The following is a 22,153-nucleotide window of genomic DNA, read 5'->3' as shown; positions in this document are numbered from 1 at the left end:
AACCAATTCAGAAAACTGATTGTCGCGTGATACACGGCCTGTGTGTCACTACACGGTCTAGGGCCGTGTAACTTACTGGAGCTTAAATTATTGCATCTTGTATAGGGACAGGACTTTACACGGGCCTCAAGTAGTTACACGGGCCTGATTACATGGCCCGTGTACTTTTGTACTTTAGGAAAATCTTCAAGCTTGGCCCAGCAGAGACTTACACGGGTCTTTATATTTTACACGGGGCATGGTATACGACCCGTGTACTTTGATTCTTCCTTGGCTCTTTGTCTTTCTCCTGGCAGTAAGTTACATGGGTCTGTGTCTTTGATTACACAACCTGTGTAAGGTGTATCAGCAACACTTATCAATTCTTTGGCCTTTCCAAGCTCTCTGCTCTGCTCCTATGCCTTGGAACCTCTTCAAAACACCTGAAAACATACAGAAAACATAGAATTCAGAGTTTGGCAATGGAATTTACAAAAGTACATGAAATTGATGATTATGCATGAGATTACTTATCTAAATGCTATGAAATATTACACAAATGTACTTAAAAACATCTATATAATACAAGTATATCAGTGTACAACCTAAATTCTCAATCTATACAAATGGGGCATCTATTTACATCACAATTTAATTTTAATATTTTTGAACCACAGTTAATTAATGGGTCTAAGATATTAAATTGTCTATTTGATGTGACCTAGCCCATAACTCAAGATGGCAAAAGACTAGCAGGTGGATATTAATTATTTAGAGTTAGACCAATTAAATAATTAGCCATATGAATGTGTGTTATTTATTGTCTCAAAAATATCTACTAGAGATAATGGGTAGAGAGTGGATAAAGTGGAGTAGCTTGTAGTGGTGTTATTGGTGTTTACGGGTGGCTAAAGATGGTTATGGATAGTGGCAAGTGGTGAGAAAAATGAGCAAGTGGTAGGTAGTTTTTTTGAAGCAAAACTTGGCTACTAAGCATCTTTCCATATAAATAGATTTGCTAAGCTTCATTCTAAAGGAAAACAAACAATCAAACAATCAACATCTGGCAGACACAATCTCTTAGCTCAATTTTTCTTTTAGTTCAGCCTTTTCTTTTACATTTTAATATTTTTTTTTTTTAATTTTCCGGTCTAGTATCAGTTTCAATTCAGCATTGTTATTTTCTTTTCAAGCAAACAATTTACAATTCTTCGACAAATATTTCATTTCTTGTATTCAAGATCTTCAATTTTCATTGCAAGTTACAATTTCCTGTTCATATTCCAGTTCTTACAAATCAACTCTTTAGTTTTTCAGCAAGCCAATTTATTATTTTCTGCCAATGTTTATATTTTCAAGCAAATAAATCTTTCAATTTCTCAAAACTTTCATTCATATTTTTTGCACATATTGTAACATCCTCATTATAGCGATTTCGTACATTCTACTGTTCCGGTGACCAGTGTCGGTTTGGACAGCTAGAACATCCGGAAAAATATTTAAACTAAAGTGAGGAAGCATAATTAACTCAAATATTAATAAGAAAAAGTTAGGAAAAATTTTAGAAATAAAATACAACTAAGTTAAATGAGCCGGTGCCCTAGCGATCGGTAACCTAGAGGGAAGTTGCGGTTCTCGCAACTAGGAGCCCTAAACCTGAGGAAAAATTCATAAAATAATTTTTGGGACTCCAGAGAAGGGTCATTGAGGTTCCTATGGCATTAGAATGCCAAGAAAATGCTTAGAAAATTTTTTCAATCGGTACAGACAATTTTGGTCTGTTAAGCCAAACGGAGGGCATTTTGGTCATTTCGCCTTCAGAGGTGATTTTTGGCCGACTTGTCCAGTTAAGTAAATAATTATTATGACACAAAATGTGAATAAATATTGCTAAAAATTAAATTGAAAATGAGTAGAGAAGAAAATAAGAGAAAATGAGATAAAAGGCTAATTATGACATCACCATGATGTCATTAAACATTTACCACCAATTACAATTAACTAAGCTCAGTTAAAACAAATGAAAAGAGATAAGAATAAACCAAAAAAGGTCATCAGCCACACCCACCCAAAATCAGCCGTCTCCCTCTCCTCCATACCCATTCCACCATTGAAAGCTTACCAAAGCTTCATAACTCACCAAATCTCACCCCAAAACCCTAAACACCCTTCACAAAAATTAACCCCCACATCAAGAGCAAGGTTTTGATTATCATAAAGTGAAGAAATTCCAAGGTTTATACAAGCCAATAAAGAGACCAAAGAGGTTAGTGCATGTTAATTACTTAATCTTGTTTATTTCTTAAAATTTAGTTTGAATATGAACAAATAATTAAGAAATTGAGATAAATCATGTGTGAAATTGAGAATGGAATTTTGACCAGCTTTATGGGAGTGGTAGTTGATGGTTTTGATGGATTTAAAATGGCTTAGAAATGGTGTTAACGTGTAGACATAAATTTCAAAATGGATTAGTATGCCTAATTGACATGTGTTGTGTGAACTTTGAATTGGAGCTAGGGTTTGGACACAAAAACTTGGATCTTGTTCATGTGTTGGTGAATGAAAGTTTAAATGGTCAATTAGTGACCATTTGGCTGTGTATGATGAAGAATTGACGTGAGTTGTAGCTTGGGATTTGAGTTTGGCTGAGCTGCCTTGTGTGACTTGCAGGTCTGGATGTGAGTCTAGCCTGTTTGGGGAGCTATAACTTGGGTTGTGTAGGTTCAATTGGTGCAAGGCCAATTGGACATGAAACTAGACACATAATGGCACAACTTTGGTATAGAAATCTTGCCCAGAAAACCAAACCAAGTTGACCTAAAAATTGCCCTAATCCGGGTGACCTGCAGTCTACTTGGACAAAATGACCAAATGAACAGTGTTTATTCATTTGGTCATAACTCAGTGTAGAAAGGTCCAATTGACCTAAAATTTTACCAGAAGAAATCTGAGATATAGACCTACAACTTTGATGAAGAACACAAATTCCAATTCTGACCATAACCTAGTCAAATTGCCAACCAAACTTAGGTTACCAAATCTGGCAGAACCAGTTTTGCCCAGAATTTTGGATTCTGTCCAATCCGGCCAGTTATGGTGTTTAGGCCATAACTTTAGCTACAAAACTCCAAATGGAGTGATTCAAAAAAGGAAATGTAACTAGACAAAATAAGGAACAACTTTCATGAAGACAATTTTGTTAAATTCCTACTGTACAAATGACCAATGGAATAGAAAATATGAGGCTTAAAATCTGAAAATTTTGAATAACTAACACTAAGCTTAGAAATGGTATTGGCAACCAATAACAACAATTTTAGAATGCAAAATGTGGTATGTTAGGAGTATTAGAACCAATGTACCTATTGTCTATGTAAAAGTCAACATTTTAGTTGACTAATGAAATGAATAGTAACACTTAAACTTAAATTTCAAGAATTGTAAAATTTAAAAGTATAACATGCCCTAGTACACCTAGCAAGATTGGCTTGGATAGGTTGACATGCCAATAGGATTCAGTTAGCAGTACTGCACATGGCATTATGCCATTATGTGGTTTCATGGCTTTTAGCCATTCTGTCATTATGTTGATACTTGGCCTTGTGCCTAATGTTATTACAGCTTATTAGCTGTTCTATTGCACACCGGGAGATACATATGTGACTGATGGTGTGACGGCCCGAGGTACTTGATACCCAGTGCCAGTTTACCCATTTGTCCAGTCCAGTCATCCAGTATAGGTTACTTGGACAGCCAAAAATAAAAGTAAATAAATTTAATGAAATTATGAATATAACAAGTACAAAATAAATAAAATTACCAATAATGATCGAAAAATTATCTACATAAGACATCAGGACATGCACTGCATATTTATTTTCTGTTATTTTATTTTATTTTATTATTGGCACCACTAAGCATTATTGCTTAGCGCGTTGCTTTTTGCCACGCGTAGGTTCTGGAGAGACCGACCGAGAGCCCAGTAAACCACAGATTGGGTGAGATCTTCTGCAGCTCTGCAAAGTGTTCGTGTCACCTCACCGACATCAGTGCACTGGTAGGACACTAGGTTTTATTTTGGTATTTTGTAATTAACTTTTATTTTCTCATGTGTAATTAATACTGATGTAATTTATTTTAGTATTAATGTAAATAATGAAAATTGTGCTTATGAATGAACAAGTGAATATTTATTTATGACTTTTATATGAATTTCATATGAAATAAATAAATGAGAAATGGGAGTATATTTGAGAAATATTGAGATTTTATTGATGAAATGGAGTTTGGGAGTGATTGAAAATTTTGGAAGTGTTTTTCACAGGTTCCAAAGAACTGTTTTATCCATTTTTAGCCGGCACTCTACCGGATTTTCAATAAAATTTGCGGAACCTCAAATAAATTATAATTTTAATAAATGACTTAAATGAATTATATTTCACAAATTGTACTTCATAACTATGATAAAAATAAATTAAGGAAAAAAAAATGATTGAGATAAAATAGAGTGTTCCGGTACACTGTGTGACATATCTTACTCGGCTATACTGTGGACGGGTAAGGGGTGTCACATTTAGTGGTATCAGAGCACGGTTTAGGCGTTTATGGGCCTAGATTGAGTCCATACCATGCATTGCATTTGTAAGAGTCGAGGTGACACTAATGCAGATCTGTTTGTATTTGTTATTTTGATTAGGATATGGACCCTACATCACAGAGGGCAGTTGAGGAGGAAGTGGAGAGTCATGCTCCACCTGCAGCAGCTGAGACTGGGGGTAGGGGAGAACCTACTCCGCCAGCTTCAGCAGAGCCTGCTCAGCCTCCACAGGCCATGTTTCAGCAAATGGCTGAATTCTTCAGACAAATGGCTAGGGTAATACCACCACCACCACCACCTCCACATCAGAAATCCCACCTAGAAAGATTGAGAAAATTTGGAGCAGTGGATTTCTTTGGCAAGAGAGAAGATGATTCTGTTGCAGCCGAAAACTGGTTGAACAGAACAGGCAGAGTTTTGAAGTAACTCCACTGCACTCCAGAACAAAACCTAGAAGCTGCTGTATCTCTATTGCAAGATGATGCATATGAATGGTAGGATACGGTGTCCAGTGAAGTACAGCCAGAAGTAATAACTTAGGACTTCTTCCTCTCAGAATTCAAGAAGAAATATGTGGGTAGTGTATACCTAAAAGAGAGAAGAAGAGAGTTTATTAACCTGAGGCAGAGACAGCTGACAGTGGCTGAGTATGAAAAGGAATTTGTCAGACTGAGCCGCTACGGAAGGGAGATAGTCCCTAATGAAGCCGAAAGGTGTAAGAGATTTGAAGAGGGATTAAATGACAATATAAAGATCATGATTACTGCCTTGGGAATCACAGACTTCACCAAGTTAGTGGAAGCTGCATTAAAAGTTGAGAAAGTTAGAATAAGTGAGCAGACTAGAAGGGAGAGACAGCAGAAGAGGGGCCCGGGTTAGGCTAGTTCATCTCCTGCACCTGGAAAGAAGTTCAAAGGTCCACCTGCACAGAGTTCAGGTCAACCACAAGGTCAGGGTCAGTCCCAGGGGCCTAGGCCACAGATCACCCCTAGGAGAGGTCAGTCCACACCATTAGTGGGCAGCTCTCTAGGGATGGGGTTCAGGGGACCAGCCCCGACATCTTCTACATGTCCACATTGCCTGAAGTGGCATAAGGGGGAGTATTGGAGAGTGACTGGTGCCTGCTTAAGGTGTGGGTTGACAGAGCATCAGTTGAGGAACTGTCCACGCAGAACTGCTACAACTGCTCCAACACAAGCAGACAGACCTGCTCCTGCACCATAAAGGGGTAGGAAATCTGGCAAATCTGAGGTAGTGGGACCATCACAGAGACCTGCATCTGAGCCAGCAGAGAGGCCTGAGGGCAGACCACCTGCCAGAGCCTATGCCATGAGAGCTCAGGAGGAGCAAGATGCCCCGGACATCATCAGGGGTACATTCTCCCTCTACAATAAATCTGTGCATGCATTGGTGGATCCAAGATCCACTCATTCATACATCTGCATCAACCTACCCGTAGAAAGGGGGATACTAGTAGGGGAGAGTGACCAAGACATCCTGGTCATTAATCCATTGGGCCACAGTGTAGTGGTGAACAAAGTATGCAAAGGTTGCCCGTTAAGAATTCAGGGGTATGAATTCTTAGCAGACCTGATTGAGTTGCCTTTCCATGAGTTTGACGTGATTTTGGGAATGGACTGGTTGTCACGTCATCAGGCAATGGTTGAATGTAAACTGAAGAGGATTTCTTTGAAAACTCCTGAGGGTAATGAGATCACAGTTGTGGGGGAAAGGACAGATTTATTGTCCAATGTCATCTCAGCCACAGTTGCAAGAAAATTGATGAGAAAAGGCTGTGAAGCCTACCTAGCGCATGTGGTGGATACTAGACAGGCTAAGCCAGATCTGTGTGACATACCCACAGTAAGAGACTTCCCAGATGTGTTCCCTGAAGAATTGCCTAGCTTGCCACCAGAAAGGGAAGTTGAATTTGCTATTGAGATACTGCCGGGTACAGCACCAATCTCTATTACTCCTTATAGGATGGCGCCCACAGAATTGAAGGAACTGAAAATCCAGTTACAGGAGTTACTGGATAAGGGGTTCATACGCCCCAGTGTGTCACCATGGGGAGCTCCAGTGTTGTTTGTGAAAAAGAAGGATGGGACTTTGAGGTTATGCATCGATTACTGGCAGTTGAATAAAGTGACTGTGAAGAATAAATATCCGTTGCCTAGAATTGATGATATGTTTGATCAGTTGAAGGGAACAGGAGTATGTTTCAAAATTGATCTCAGATCAGGGTATCATCAGTTGAGGGTGAAGGATGCAGATGTGCCAAAGATTGCATTCAGGACCCGGTATGGGCATTATGAGTTCTTGGTGATGCCCTTTGGCCTAACAAATGCACCAGCGGTATTCATGGACCTTATGAACCGTATCTTCCATCCATACCTAGATCGGTTCATAGTGGTCTTTATTGATAATATTTTGGTGTATTCCAAGACCAGTGAAGAACATGATGAGCATTTGAGGATTGTTCTGCAAACCCTGAGAGAAAAGAAGCTGTATGCTAAGTTGTCCAAGTGTGACTTCTGGTTAAATGAAATTGCATTCCTTGGACACATAGTGTCAGCAGATGGGATTAGGGTGGATCCCAAGAAAATAGAAGCAGTGATGGAATGGAAGCCTCTCAGGAATACAACTGAGGTCAGAAGTTTCTTGGGGCTAGCTGGGTATTACAAAAGATTTGTGAAGGGATTTTCGTTAATAACTGCTCCAATGACCGAGTTGTTACACAAGAATGTTATATTTGACTGGAATGACAAGTGTCAGGCCAGTTTTGAGAAGGTAAAGGCTATGTTGATAGAGGCACTAGTATTAACACAGCCAGTGTCGGGAAAGGACTTTGTGATCTACAGTGATGCCTCTCATAATGAGTTAGGGTGTATATTGATGCAAGAGGGGAAGGTGGTCGCCTATGCTTCCAGGCAGCTAAGGCCACATGAACAGAATTACCCTACCCATGATCTAGAACTTGCAGCAATTATCTTCGCAGTGAAGATATGGAGGCATTACTTGTATGGTGAAAAGTGCTACATTTACATAGACCACAAAAGTCTGAAATACTTGCCAACCCAGAAGGAGCTCAACCTCGGACAGAAGCGATGGATTGAGTTCCTGAAGGACTATGATTGTGTGATTGATTACCATCCTGGGAAGGCAAATGTAGTTGCTGATGCTTTGAGTAGAAAATCCATCACAGCTTTGAGATCATTGAATGCCCGTCTATCCTTGGCTCGAGATGGAGCTCTTTTGGCTGAGTTACAAGTGAGGCCAAACCTGCTACAATAGATTTTAGATGGGCAAAAGGTAGATGAGAAATTAATGACTACTGTGAGTAAAATCTCAGAGGGGAAAGCAACTGACTATGAGGTGAAAGCAGATGGGTGTCTGTACTACAAAGGAAGAGTATGTGTACCAGATGATGGGGAATTGAAAGCCAGTATTCTGAAAGAGGCACACACCAGTGTTTATGCTATGCACCCAGGAAGTACAAAAATGTATCATGATTTGAAGCTTTAGTATTAGTGGCCTAGTATGAAGAAGGACATAGCTGACTATGTGACTAAATGCTTGACATGTCAGCAAGTCAAGGCAGAACATCAAGTTCCATCGGGTTTGCTACAGCCTATACGTATACCTGAATGGAAATGGGATCGGGTCACCATGGATTTTGTAAGTGGTCTACCTCTCACCCAGAAGAAGCATGATGCAGTATGGGTGATAGTAGATAAATTGACGAGGTCAGCACACTTTTTGCCAGTTAGGACTGACTACTCACTGGAGAAGTTAGCAGAATTGTATATCAGTGAGATAGTTAGACTGCATGGAATTCCACTTTCCATCATATCTGATCGAGACCCAAGGTTTACATCGAGATTTTAGAAGAAATTGCATGAATCCTTGGGTACACAACTCCACTTCAGCACAGCTTTCCATCCTCAGATGGATGGGCAATCAGAAAGAGTAATCCAGGTAAATAATTGAAACCAATTGAACTAATGCAAATATTGAACTGAAATGATAATAATAACATGAAATATTTGTCAGGTCCTTGAGGATATGCTAAGGAGTTGTGTCATTGAGTTTGAGGGAAGTTGGGATAAATACCTCCCACTGGAAAAATTTGCATACAACAATAGCTGTCAAGCTAGTATCCAAATGGCCCCGTATGAAGCACTGTATGGGAGGAAATGTAGAACTCCAGTGTGCTGGACTGAATTAGGTGAAGATAAACTGGTAGGGCCAGACCTGGTGAAACAAACTGAGGAGAAGGTAAAGCTAATCAAAGCCAATATGAAGGTTGCCTCAAACAGACAAAAATCCTATGCCGACCTAAAGAGAAAGAAATAGAATACATAGTTGGCGATAAAGTGTTCCTCAAGGTGTCACCGTGGAAGAAGGTACTGAGGTTTGGAAGAAAATGTAAGTTGAGCCCTAGGTTCATTGGCCCATATGAAGTCATTGAACGTGTGGGACCAGTAGTCTACAGGCTAGCTTTACCACCAGAGCTGGACAAGATCCACAATGTGTTCCACGTATCTATGCTAAGAAGATACCGCTCAGATCCTTCACATGTCATCTCCATGGAAGAAATTGAAGTACAACCGGATTTGACATATGAAGAAGAACCCATACGGATCCTGGCTCGGGAAGTGAAAGAGTTGAGAAATAAGCAGATTCCACTGGTGAAAGTGCTTTGGAGGCACCACAACATTGAGGAGGCAACTTGGGAAAGTGAAGAGACGATGAGGCAACAGTTCCCTCAACTGTTTACATCAGATAAATTTCGAAGACGAAATTTAAATTAGAGGGGAAGAGTTGTAATACCATCACTATAGCAATTCCGTACATTATACGGTTCTGGTGACCTGTGTCGGTCCGGACAGCTAGAACGTTCTGAAAAATATTTAAACTAAAGTGAGGAACCATAATTAACTCAAATATTAATAAGAAAAAGTTAGAAAAAATTTTAGAAATAAAATACAACTAAGTTAAATGAGCCGATGCCGTAGCTATGGGTAACCTAGTGGGAGCCGATGCCGTAGCTATGGGTAACCTAGTGGGAAGTTACGGTTCTCGCAACTAGGAGCCCTAGACCCAAGGGAAAATTTATAAAATAATTTTTGAGACTCCAGAGAAGGGTCATTGAGGTTCCTATGGTATTAGAATGCCAAGAAAATGCTTAGAAAAATTTTTCAATTGGTATAGACAATTTTGGTCTGCTAAGCCAAACGGAGGGCATTTTGGTCATTTTACCTTCAGAGGTGATTTTTGGCCGACTTGTCCAGTTAAGTAAATAATTATTATGACACAAAATGTGAATAAATATTGCTAAAAATTAAATTGAAAATGAGTAGAGAAGAAAATAAGAGAAAAGGAGATAAAAGGCTAATTATGACATCACCATGATGTCATTAAACATTTACTACCAATTACAATTAACTAAGCTCAGTTAAAACAAATGAAAAGAGATAAGAATAAACCAAAAAAGGTCATCAGCCACACCCACCCAAAATCAGCTGTTTCCCTCTCCTCCATACCCATTCCACCATTGAAAGCTTACCAAAGCTTCATAACTCACCAAATCTCACCCCAAAACCCTAAACACCCTTCATAAAAATTAACCCCCACATCAAGAGCAAGGTTTTGATTATCATAAAGTGAAGAAATTCCAAGGTTTATACAAGCCAATAAAGATACCAAAGAGGTTAGTGCATGTTAATTACTTAATCTTGTTCATTTCTTAAAATTTAGTTTGAATATGAACAAATAATTAAGAAATTGAGATAAATCATGTGTGAATTTGAGAATGGAATTTTGACTAGCTTTATGGGAGTGGTAGTTGATGGTTTTGATGGATTTAAAATGGCATAGAAATGGTGTTGATGTGTAGACATAAATTTAAAATGGATTAGTATGCCTAATTGACATGTGTTATGTGAACCTTGAATTGGAGCTAGGGTTTGGACACAAAAACTTGGATCTTGTTCATGTGTTGGTGAATGAAAGTTTAAATGGTCAATTAGTGACCATTTGGCTATGTATGGTGAAGAATTGAAGTGAGTTGTAGCTTGGGATTTGAGTTTGGCTGAGTTGCCTTGTGTGACCTGCAGGTCTAGATGTGAGTCCAGCCTGTTTGGGGAGCTATAACTTGGGTTGTGTAGGTTCAATTGGTGCAAGGTTAATTGGACATGAAACAAGACACATAATGACACAACTTTGGTATAGAAACCTTGCCCAGAAAACCAAACCAAGTTGACCTAAAAATTTCCCTAATTCGGGTGACCTGCAGTCTGCTTGAGCAAAATGACTAAATGAACAGTATTTATTTATTTGGTCATAACTCAGTGTAGAAAGGTCCAATTGATCTGAAATTTTACCAGAAGAAAGCTGAGATATAGACCTACAACTTTTATGAAGAACACAAATTCCAATTCTAATCATAACCTAGTCAAATTGCCAACCAAACTTAGGTTACCAAATCTGGCAAAACCAGTTTTGCCCAAAATTTTGGATTCTGTCCAATCAGGCCAGTTATGGTGTTTAGGCCATAACTTGAGCTACAAAACTCCAAATGGAGTGATTCAAAAAAGGAAATGTATCTAGACAAAATAAGGAACAACTTTCATGAAGACAATTTTGCCAAATTCCTATTGTACAAATAACCAATGGAACAGTAAATATGAGGCTTAAAATCTGAAAATTTTGAATAAATAACACTAAGCTTAGAAATGGTATTGGCAACCAATACCAATAATTTTAGAATGCAAAATGTGGTATGTTGGGAGTATTAGAACCAATGTACCTATTGTCTATGCAAAAGTCAATATTTAGTTGACTAATGAAATAAATAGTAACACTTAAACTTAGATTTCAAGAATTGTAAAATTTAAAAGTATAACATGCCCTAGTTGGACGACCGAGCATGAAACCAAATTGATTGAGAGAGATAGAAGTATCATGACGTAGTCGATGCTCCACAACTCTCTCCCACAACTTCATAGTATGGCTCATGAGTTTAATTCCCCTATAGTTTGAGCAATTTGTATGTTCATCAGGCATTTTCTTTGAGTTTAGAATCTTATTAAATAATTTAGTTAACCATGCCACTCCCATATCTCCCAAATACTTCCACACTTCAATTGGTATTTCATCGGGTCCACAGGCTTTACCCACTTTCATTCTCTTAAGTGCTTCCTTTACTTCTAAAGATCTAATCCTTCTAGTATAATTCACATTCTTTTCTATTATTCTATAATCTATATTCACGCTATTACCATTTTGACTATTATTAAAGAGATCATTAAAGTAATTTCTCCATCTTTCTTTAATGTCCTCATCTTTCACCAACACTTTTTCTTCTTTATCCTTAATGCACCTAACTTGATTGAGATCTTGACATTTCCTTTCTCTCCTCCTTACTAATCTATACATATCTTTCTCCCCTTCTTTAGTTCCAAGTTTCTCATATAATTTTTCAAAGGCCTGTGCTCTTGCTTGACTAACTACCTTTTTTGCCTCTTTCTTTGCTATCTTGTACTGTTTATATGCCTCATTATTATCACATTTAGGTAATTTCTTATACCATTCCCTTTTTCTCTTCACTGCCTTTTGTACTTCCTTATTCTACCACCATCTCTCTTTTGAGGGTGGTCCATGTCCTTTAGACTCTCCAAGTACTTTTCTAGCTACTTCTCTAATATTTGATACCATCTGTATCCACATATCATTGGCCTCCATATCCAGCTTCCATACTTCGGACTCGAGAAGCTCATTTTTGAACTTCACTTGCTTTACTCCTTTGAACTCCCACAACTTTGTTCGAGCTACACTATTTCTTCTGACCTTACTTGAATTGTTCCTAAACTTGACATCCAAGACCACCAACCGATGTTGACTTGTTAAAGCTTCTCCTGGAATGACCTTGCAATCCTTGCATAGAGCTCTATTTGTCTTCCTAGTTAAGAGGAAGTCGATTTGGCTTCTATGTTGCCCACTTTTGAAAGTCACTAAATGTGACTCTTTTTATAAAGTAGGTATTTGCTAGTATTAGGTCGTATGCCATAGCAAAATCCAAGATGCTTTTTCCCTCCTCATTTCGACTGCCAAAACCAAAACCTCCATGAACATTCTCATAACCTTGTCTATCACTTCCTACATGCCCATTCAAATCTCCACTAATGAAAACATTCTCTTCATTCGGTATGTTTTGCATTAAATCATCCATATCTTCCCAAAACCTTTGTTTACTCTCACTGTCTAGTCCTATTTGTGGGGCATAAGCACTAACTATATTTATTGTTTCTCCTTCTAGTACTAGCTTTACTAGTATAATTCTATCTCCTACTCTTTTCACAGCTATTACTGCGTCTTTCAATGTCCTATCTATGATTATGCCCACTCCGTTCTTGTTTCTCTCCTTTCCTGTAAACCACAGTTTGTACCCTGAATTACCCACTTCCTTACTTTTCTCTCCTACCCATTTAGTCTCCTGAATGCAAGCAATATTCACCCTTCTCCTTTCCAAGGTATCCACAAGCTCCATTAATTTTTCTGTAAGTGATACAACATTCCAAGTACCAACCCTGATCCTCCTCCTATCCTGCTCCTTCCTAATTGGTCTCCTTCTACGATATCTTCTATTGTTTTCTATGTCTATCTTGTGTTCTGTTCTACTATTTATTATACTATCTGTCCTATGGACTAACTTCTTTACCCACACCCGTCCATGATGTGGGAACCCTTGCTCACTTAACACCACACCCGGGCGCCGGCATAGCGCGTCGCTTTCGGTGAACGCCCTACACCCTTGCATATTTCTCACTACACCCGGGCTCCGATGTAGCGCGTCGTTAGTAGAGGACGCCCCAACGTTTATATCATTTGAATCCATATAATATTTATTTTTCAATTAATGTATGATAATATATATATATATATATATATATATATATATATATATATATATATATATATATATATATATATATATATATGAAAAAGGTTTAATAAAAGTTAAATTATAAAAGACTAAAAAGCGTTAAAAGATAGTAAAAACCGTCCAAATCAAACCTAACCTGCTTAATGTGAAAACCGAATATATGTGATTTTGTAATTTAATTGGTTGGTTTTAGTTTGAATACTATCAAAACCTACTTTGTCAGCTTAGTTTGGTAAAATACAGTGAACCCACCCAAACCAACTCATGTATAGCTCTATTTCTAGCGATCATCAAAATCATACCCCTTCAAAAACCATAGTTGTTAAAGGCTCAAGACGCACTAAGGCGCCAAGGCGCAAGACATAGGCGCATGCCTGAGCGCAATGAGGGGCAAAAGCAAAAAAAAGAAATTTAATTCATAAAATTTAAAAGTGATGCTTTTCCTTTTTCCTTTGGCATATTTGTGATGTTGGGTGTGCTGATTTTATGAGATTTTGATGACTAGTTATAACCAATAATACTAATTCTAGAAACTTCCCATTGTGTCAATATAGAATTCTTATAAATTGACAAATATCAAGTTTAAGTGGTAGTATTTTTTGCCAATGAAAGTGGTCACTAAAGGTTGAAATAAAGAAGGCATATCTCTCTAGAACCTTGTGCCTGAAACAAAGGCACACGCCTAGACGCATAAGACGCTAGGCTTCGAGCCTGGTAAGCCTTGAGCTTGAGGTGTGCCCGAGACACGCCTTTAATAACTATGTCAAAAACCAATGCCTACACATATATAACATTACTATACCATCTAACACCTCCTTATAAAGTCTTGCGAGAACTTTCAATGCACACTATTGAACTGACCCTCATTAGCTAATTAATATGTCTCTATCCACAAGAGCAAATGATGCTTATAAGGTAGCCATGATGTTAAGCCAATATTAGAGCATAATTATCTTTCTAAAACTTCCATCTCAAACACTCCGAGAACATACATCATATGATAACATGCAAAAATTGTTGAGTGACCTAAAAGGGCACTAATTCTATATATGTTGTTTTGCACATTTCTGTTGAAAAACATACATAGTTCACATCAGTAAAATCTTGTGTGCTTGATTTGCATGCATTCCTTTCTTTGTTAAATTCGGAGAAAATATTAGTCAAATTACAATTTAATTCATTTTATTTCGGATTTTTATAAGTGATTAGATTGCTTTACACATCAAAATGACTAGCTAAATCAATGTTATAATCTAACCATTTATAATGTTTATACTTTCCCAATGAATGATTTATAATCCCAACACTCCCCCCTCAAGTGCATTCAACCACATGGTTATTACTTGACAATTAGTTTGTATCTTTAACCCAATATGGGCCCAATTATACAACCTTATAGGCAGCTGAAACCCATAACCCAATTCGATCTCTGAAACCATGTTAAATTTGGAAAGAGTGCTTATCAAATTACATATTAATTCATTTCAATTCGAGCTTATAAATGTAATTAAGTTGCTTTACATATTAAAATGACTAGTCAATTCAATGTTGCAACTCAACTACTTTATGTTCACCCCTTTAATTTTTGTTCATTCCCGATGTGGGACTTGAATTCCCAACACTCCCCCTCAAGTGCAACCACGTTGGTTGAAGAAGTGTTTGCCTAACCTGCTTCAATGTTGGGCCACCCGTAGATGTGTTTGCCTACAAACTTCAGGCTCCAGATGTTCAGACCTGAACATGAGAGGGGTATGTTATCCCACTTTAGTTTGGGATAAAATATTTGAGCTATATATAAAACTTAAGCAAACCTCCTCCCTTGGAGCTCGCTTTTGGGGTAGAGTTAGACCCGATTCATTTTCTTTACATTCTTTTCAACTTTTTATACTAAATTTTCACTTATTGCAACGAAAAATAATTACCCATTATGATACTTATCATTAATAAAATTAACCAAAGAACAAAAATTACAGAAAAAGGGAACAACTCATCAATTTTACAAAATCCCTTGAAAAGCAAGAAAGCACCCTATTCAAGTAGGTTGCACAAACATTCAAAACCAGATAACCAAGTTTAACGTTAAAGCTAGCTGAATGAAAATACTAGGTGAGAACGAAAGAAGTACCTCACCAGAAGCTGCCATGAAAGTCATCAAACAAGAAATGGATCCTTTATGACCTCCAGTATATCTACGCACAAGCTGCAGAAAAACAAATATTACAAAACATGAGAAACAATAATGACAACACTGAAGAACCTTTTGGGGGAAAAAACCCACAAACCTTCCATGTAATCATTGAAAGAACTCTAATGACACCATCTGATCCACCAAAAGCAACCAAAGGACCATCCCTAGCAGTAGATCTACAAAGAAATTCCATACTACAGGAAAGGACAACAAAAATCACCATATTATATTATAAACATAAAAACAAACATGATAAGAGTGCAAAGAAAAAAAGCAAGGACATCCATGCCTTGTATTCAAGACAAACAATAAATTCATTAGGGGAGAAGCAAAAAAGGAAATATCAAATATCCTACAAAAGAGCCATGATATTAGGCAACTAGCTATTGCTAAAACAAAATTTATGGCAATACCTTTTAACTATGTGGACGATCTCTTAAATAATTTAGAAAATAGCTTGCAAAGAGTAATGGGGAAATCTTTTGGTGACTGCATTTAGGATTAGGGTTTGAATATTTAGAAACTAACGGTGGAGAAAGGACTAAAAAGGGAAAAGGGGAGATTTAAAATGAAGTGGAGGAAAGTAAAATATTACAATTTTTGGATATTGAAGAAGAATTGGCTTCAAACAGAGCTGCATGACGAAAAAGAATCCATATTAGTGATCCAACGAGTAAGATACCTACAAAAATCACTATACTCGAACCTGAACCCGATTAATGTTCTCAATAGCCGACCCCATCCCAAACTCGATTATTATTATCCAAAAAATACGCAAACCCATTTAATTTATATATAAAAATATTTTTTATTAATAATTATATTTTAAAATTTAATAATTCCATAACATAACTAAATTTTATTTGATTTAAAATAAAAAAATATAAAAATTTATAAACATTGTTATAAAAAAAACATATATTTTATAATTAATTAATTATTTATATAAACGGATTCAGGTAACGGATACCCAACATGCAAAACCTGTACCCATCACGAATATTATTACTCAAAACCAAACTCATCTCAAATCTAATTATGTATTACCCAAACCCATCTTATTAAGGTTTGGTCGAGTCGAGTACCCACAAATACCTAACCCGTTACCATCCCTAATTCATATAGCCAACCTCAACTAGTTTAGGATTCAGGCTCAATTATTGTTGCTATTGTTGAACAATGACGAAGGAAGGGGGCAAAGGGGTGGCGCCCCCCCCCCCCCCCCACCAAACTTCATAAAAAAAATTATTATATATACGTACTATTTGATTAATAATTTTTCATTTTTTTATTGCCACCCCAAAAAAAAATTAATGGGCAACAATTAAACCTTAATAATACATTTTTGAAATATTAAAATCAAGTCTTTGGGTCTAATTTTTCTCCTTCAAAGAACACTCTCTTGGCCTCTCTCGTCTCTCATCTTTCAATCTCCAGTTTCTTAAAGGAAAAGTGGTCCATCCACACTTGAATTCCAATCTAGAATTTCTGCTTTTTTTTATTCTATGGGTAAATCTGTTTTACTCGAATTAAATATTCTTCATTTTTTTTTATTCTTATTATTTTAAAATTAGGATTTTCAATTTCACACGTATAAGACTATTTTTTATCTATTATTATGCAATTGAACAAAAATTAAGAGTTTATTATTTCTTTCCCTCATCATGTGAGTTAATATATTTATAGATTTCCATTTCAACATCCACTCATACAAATAACAAGAATTTAATGTTTGGAGAATAACTGATGAAAGTTGAGATTATCCTTTGATTGAATAGGTTTAGATTTTTAATTTGCATATTTAGTTACTTAATTTCGATGACATCAATTTCATTATTCAAAGATTTTAATTTTAAATTTCTTCTATGAAGTTAAAAAATGTTGAAGTCTACAACTATTGATTCATTTTTGAAGAGAAAGGAAAAAGATCCCAATCATGTGAACAAAAAACTATTTCAATGATATCTTTTGTTTTGGCCCCCCTAAATGATTTTTCTAGCTCCACCCCTAGAAACTAAGGTCTAAATCTAACAACAGAGAATAAGAAAAATTTGAAAAACAACTAGCAACAACACCAGTGGAGTTCCTTAGAATAATTTATAGAGAGGAAAGCATATGACTTTCTCACGCTCAAAACTCAAGTAGTTATATTCTCGTTTGATCATTTCCAAAATATGCCAATAAATCACTTAATAAACTAGATTAACATTACAACCCTGACAACTAAATTTTAATCCCAATCTAGTTAAGACTATTGTGTGGATTGTTTCATCGACTCCACTCAGTTTAGCGCTTCAACTATCGAGTTGCACTAAATCTTAATTCTAATATAACTTTGGTCTTCTTCACTCTTGTAAGCTTGATATGATTAATCTTTTTCAAGTTCATTTGTCAATATATACTAAATATAACCAAATATTTCAATTGCCCCTCCTCAACTTATTTTCAACTAGTGCAACTTTCACCTTTCTAAAAAAGCATTCAATTGTGTCCAATCATTTCTCATATTTCCACAAGTCTAGTTTATTATCACCATTTCTATCATGGACATTTTTGTGAACATATTGTTTTTCTACCACCCAACACTCAACTATTCACCATAAGCCTACACAATTGCAATATGATAATACTTCACCTTCAACTTAATAAAAATTTTCCAATCTAAACACCCATTTCAATAATCCTACTTTAGTCATATGATATTCTCCTTATTCTCACTATCTAGCTATATAATATACCTAAGCATCATGGGTGAGCATTTTGCACAGCTTCTTCTAATTCTTCCTAACTTCAAACCTACATTATAAGGTCTAACATTATTGTCGAGTTTCATCTCCCAAAACTGTCACCAACAAAATAAAAAAAGCACCAATGTATTTCCTCTTATATACGCTCAGTTAATTCATTCATGACCTCTGTGTTTGAACTTGCTAGCATAAATCCAAGCGATTTTAGATATTTTCATACCTTAACCTAACCTATGCTCTATTACTCTATCCACAATTCCAAAGTTTAGTAACTTTATCCATATAATTACAAATTGTGCAACTTTGGATATTAGATATTTTAACAAGTTAACCTATGCTCTATTATCTCAAACAAAGGAACTTTCACCATTAAGTGTCCCTTGAATAATTCCATCCTTTTTTTCTAAGAATTCCTATTTACTTCCCTTGTTCAATTCAACCTATAGAGCACAAGATTGAAAAAATTAATTCCCTTCTTGGAGGACTAACTTAACCAAGATAATCCCATTTCCCATCGTCTTTGCCCAAACCATTTCATCTTTAAAAAACTTATTAATGACAATCACACACCATTAATGCTATTTTCATTACCTACTTATCAAAATTGTATTCCCAACCTCCCAGCTTTTCCTTCCTACCCATTTTATTTCCTAAATGTGGAAAATATAAACGCCCCTAAAACTCATTGTGTCCACAAGCTCTATCAATTTTCTTGTTAGTGTCCCAATATTACACATGCCAAATAAATACTCCTAAAGATTCACCTAACCAATCCTATAAAATTGTTCATAAACCTTAATCCCCACCCAATCAATCCTACAAAATTGCCAAGTTTAAACTAGAGTTTTTCCCCTTAGGCTTGAACAAGCCCAGCCAAACTTGACAACAAATCAACCCATTCTTGCACATTCATTTCCTTAAGGCGCAGCCTACTTAAGACATAAAAATATATTAGTCAAATTGGACACCCAAGCTTGGCCCAAAAGTTAGGCCCATACCTATGGGGAAGAATAGGCTTCAGCCTAGCGACCATAGATCAGGGAATAGGCTTCAGCCTAAAAGCTTAATGGGTTGAGCCGTAGCAACCCAGACCCGTGAATTGAGCTAATTGAAACAAACTCAGGTGAATCCATGAGCTAGCCCAGTGAGCTAGAGTTTGAGGACAAAGCCAAGAGGAAATCCAAAACCCAAATTAGATGGGCCACCATACAATTCCAAGTGACAACTGGGCTTGTGAAATCTAAGTCAAACACAGTTTCACTTTCACTTGAGGGAATTGTTAGAATATGGCTTGCAAGAATAAGCTCACATTGGAAATGTACAAGAAAATAAAAAGGCATATAAGTGTTGGCAAACCAAACCAAACCAAATCAAACTAACATGGCTTAAGGTGTTGGGGAGCCCAATTTCAACCCAGACTAGCATAGAGGCCTACTTGTTTATTAATCTACAGTCCTTGGGCCATGATTTCAACATGCTCATTTGAAGGATCATAGACTTTTGCTTTGCAAAGAGAAAGGAATTAAAGAGAGATATAGACACTTATGTAGGGAACAACTACAACAACTACACCCTATCTATAATTGATATAGGCGCTTCTTAGAGACTTCCTTATGTGTATTCAACGCTTGTTTTCCTAGTGCAGATTCAACATCTATTGAAGAGATATGAATATGATCCACTTAGACATGTAAAACTTGAGTTCTACATAAATTTTCAACCACTGATTTCCTTTGTAGACACTTCTTATATCATATGTAACATAAGAAAAAGTGAAAATGCCATATTTTTGCATAGCTGCAGACAGTGAAAAACTGTATAGCTAGCAAATGGAATTTACCATATTTGATTTTCAAGTAAGGAGCCATATGTATCAGCAAGTAGTAGAAAATAAGAATTCAGAGCATATTAAGTATATGAATTTTGTGTGTGTGTGAACGCGAAATGAATATCACAAGAAAATGAGATTTCTCAAGGTGGGACTTGCCACAAAAGTGACTTGTTGTCAAGCTCTTGCTTGAGTACATCACGGCCACGCATTGTAACCAGGTCCAAAAAAATGGCTTTGTTTTCACAACAAATGACAAGAAAGTGGCTTCCTTTAGTTGATGGAGCCAGGGAAGTAAAAGCTGAAGTAACATTATTTACAGCAGAGGGAGCTTCAGCAGCTGCAGATCGGTTACACCAAAGTTGCCAAAACCGTATATCATCATCATAAAAGTTAACCTGTTTAACACTTTTTCCACAAAAGAAAAGGGTCAACAGATAAATTTAAAAATAAAAAATAAATGAAGAAGAAGAATATAAAAAGAGGAATTACCTGCCTCCCCTCATGGCTTCTGTGGGTTTACCTTTGGAATCTGCCAAAGGCAAAATTAAGAAAAATAAATAAGTAAATAAATAAAAATTTGAATCCCAACATTTCTCGGCATGCCAAAAAAATCAATCACACTTTTCGCAAACAAAAACGAAATTCAAACAAACTGTAGAGCGAAGTAGAGAGTAAAAGCAGATCAGAACCTAATTCACCCTCGGCAAGCTTCTCCAACTTAGCTCCGACCAAACGCCTCTCATCAACACCACCAGCTTTTAGCTCGTATATTATCTTTTTTATATACACGTAAAATCATAAGTCAGAAATTTACATATAAAATCAACATAAAATTTTAAAGAAAGAGAAGGGTTTAGCTAAAAACCTGGCGGTGTTCCCAATTCCAAACAGATACGCGATCAGAGGCGTCGGCAGTAACAAGCCATGGATGTAGAGTTTAACAGCAGAGAGCAAATACAAGCATAAACAATTGGATTTCCCAGTGATAATATTATTGAGTTTTTACTTAGCTTAAATAGCCATTACATCTAACAATAAACCAGAAAAATCTGTAAACAAATAACAGTGAAATAACTCAGCTAAAATATCTCTAACAACCTAAAGAATAGGTCTTATTTGACTAAATCAAACAACTTCCAACAATCCCTCCCTTGAACTTATTCCTCTAGACAAGAATTAGTTCAGAGCAGTATCTGGGCACATGCCTAGCTCTTGCCGCAACTTCTGGAAAGCTTCCAGCTTGAGTGGTTTTGTCATCAGGTCTGCAAGTTGATCCCTGGTGCCACAAAACTGTAAATCCACGATACCCTCCTTAGCAAGATCTCTAAGAAAATGAAATCTCACCCTTATATGCTTGGATCGACCATGTAAAACTGGATTTTTGGACAGCTTAATAGTTGATGCATTATCACACATTAAAATCGTTCCTTCGGCCTGTGAATGACCAATTTCCTTCAAAATTCTTCTCATCCAAATGGCTTGACAAGCACAGGCAGCAGCTGCAACAAACTCTGCTTCTGTGGTTGACAGAGTTACTATTGGCTGCTTGCGAGACGACCAGGCTACAGCTCCTCCACTCATCTGAAAAACATAACCTGAGGTGCTCTTGCTATCATACATATCACCCGCATAATCGCTATCCGTAAATCCTACTAAGTTACTAGCTTCACCCCTCTTGTAGAATACTCCATAATTAACAGTTCCTTTTAAATACCTTAGTATTCTTTTGACTGCTGCAAAATGGAGTTGTGTGGGACAAGCCATGAATCGACTAATGAGGCTCACTACAAACATGAGATCAGGTCGAGTAGCCGTGAGATACATCAAGCTCCCCACCATTTGCTTAAACTGAGTTGCATCC

The 22,153-nt window shown here is 36.8% G+C and overlaps 1 protein-coding gene across 1 annotated transcript; it reads right to left on the bottom strand.

The window, feature by feature from the left end:
- Nucleotides 1-397: 397 nt before the first annotated feature.
- Nucleotides 398-21,218, bottom strand: LOC131173458 (uncharacterized). Its single transcript, XM_058135836.1, has 7 exons — nt 21,158-21,218; nt 20,982-21,066; nt 20,782-20,821; nt 20,449-20,697; nt 15,809-15,908; nt 15,652-15,726; nt 398-422 (listed from the first exon to the last, which is right to left on the bottom strand). The coding sequence occupies exons 3-7, from the start codon at nt 20,793-20,795 to the stop codon at nt 414-416; spliced, it is 447 nt and encodes a 148-aa protein (XP_057991819.1). The 5' UTR covers nt 20,796-20,821; nt 20,982-21,066; nt 21,158-21,218; the 3' UTR covers nt 398-413.
- Nucleotides 21,219-22,153: the final 935 nt, after the last annotated feature.

This window comes from Hevea brasiliensis, chromosome 14, assembly GCF_030052815.1.
Source record: "Hevea brasiliensis isolate MT/VB/25A 57/8 chromosome 14, ASM3005281v1, whole genome shotgun sequence".
Taxonomy (NCBI): domain Eukaryota; kingdom Viridiplantae; phylum Streptophyta; class Magnoliopsida; order Malpighiales; family Euphorbiaceae; genus Hevea; species Hevea brasiliensis.
The sequence above is the reverse complement of the archived record's forward strand: the minus strand, read 5'-3'. Positions and strand labels throughout refer to the sequence as shown.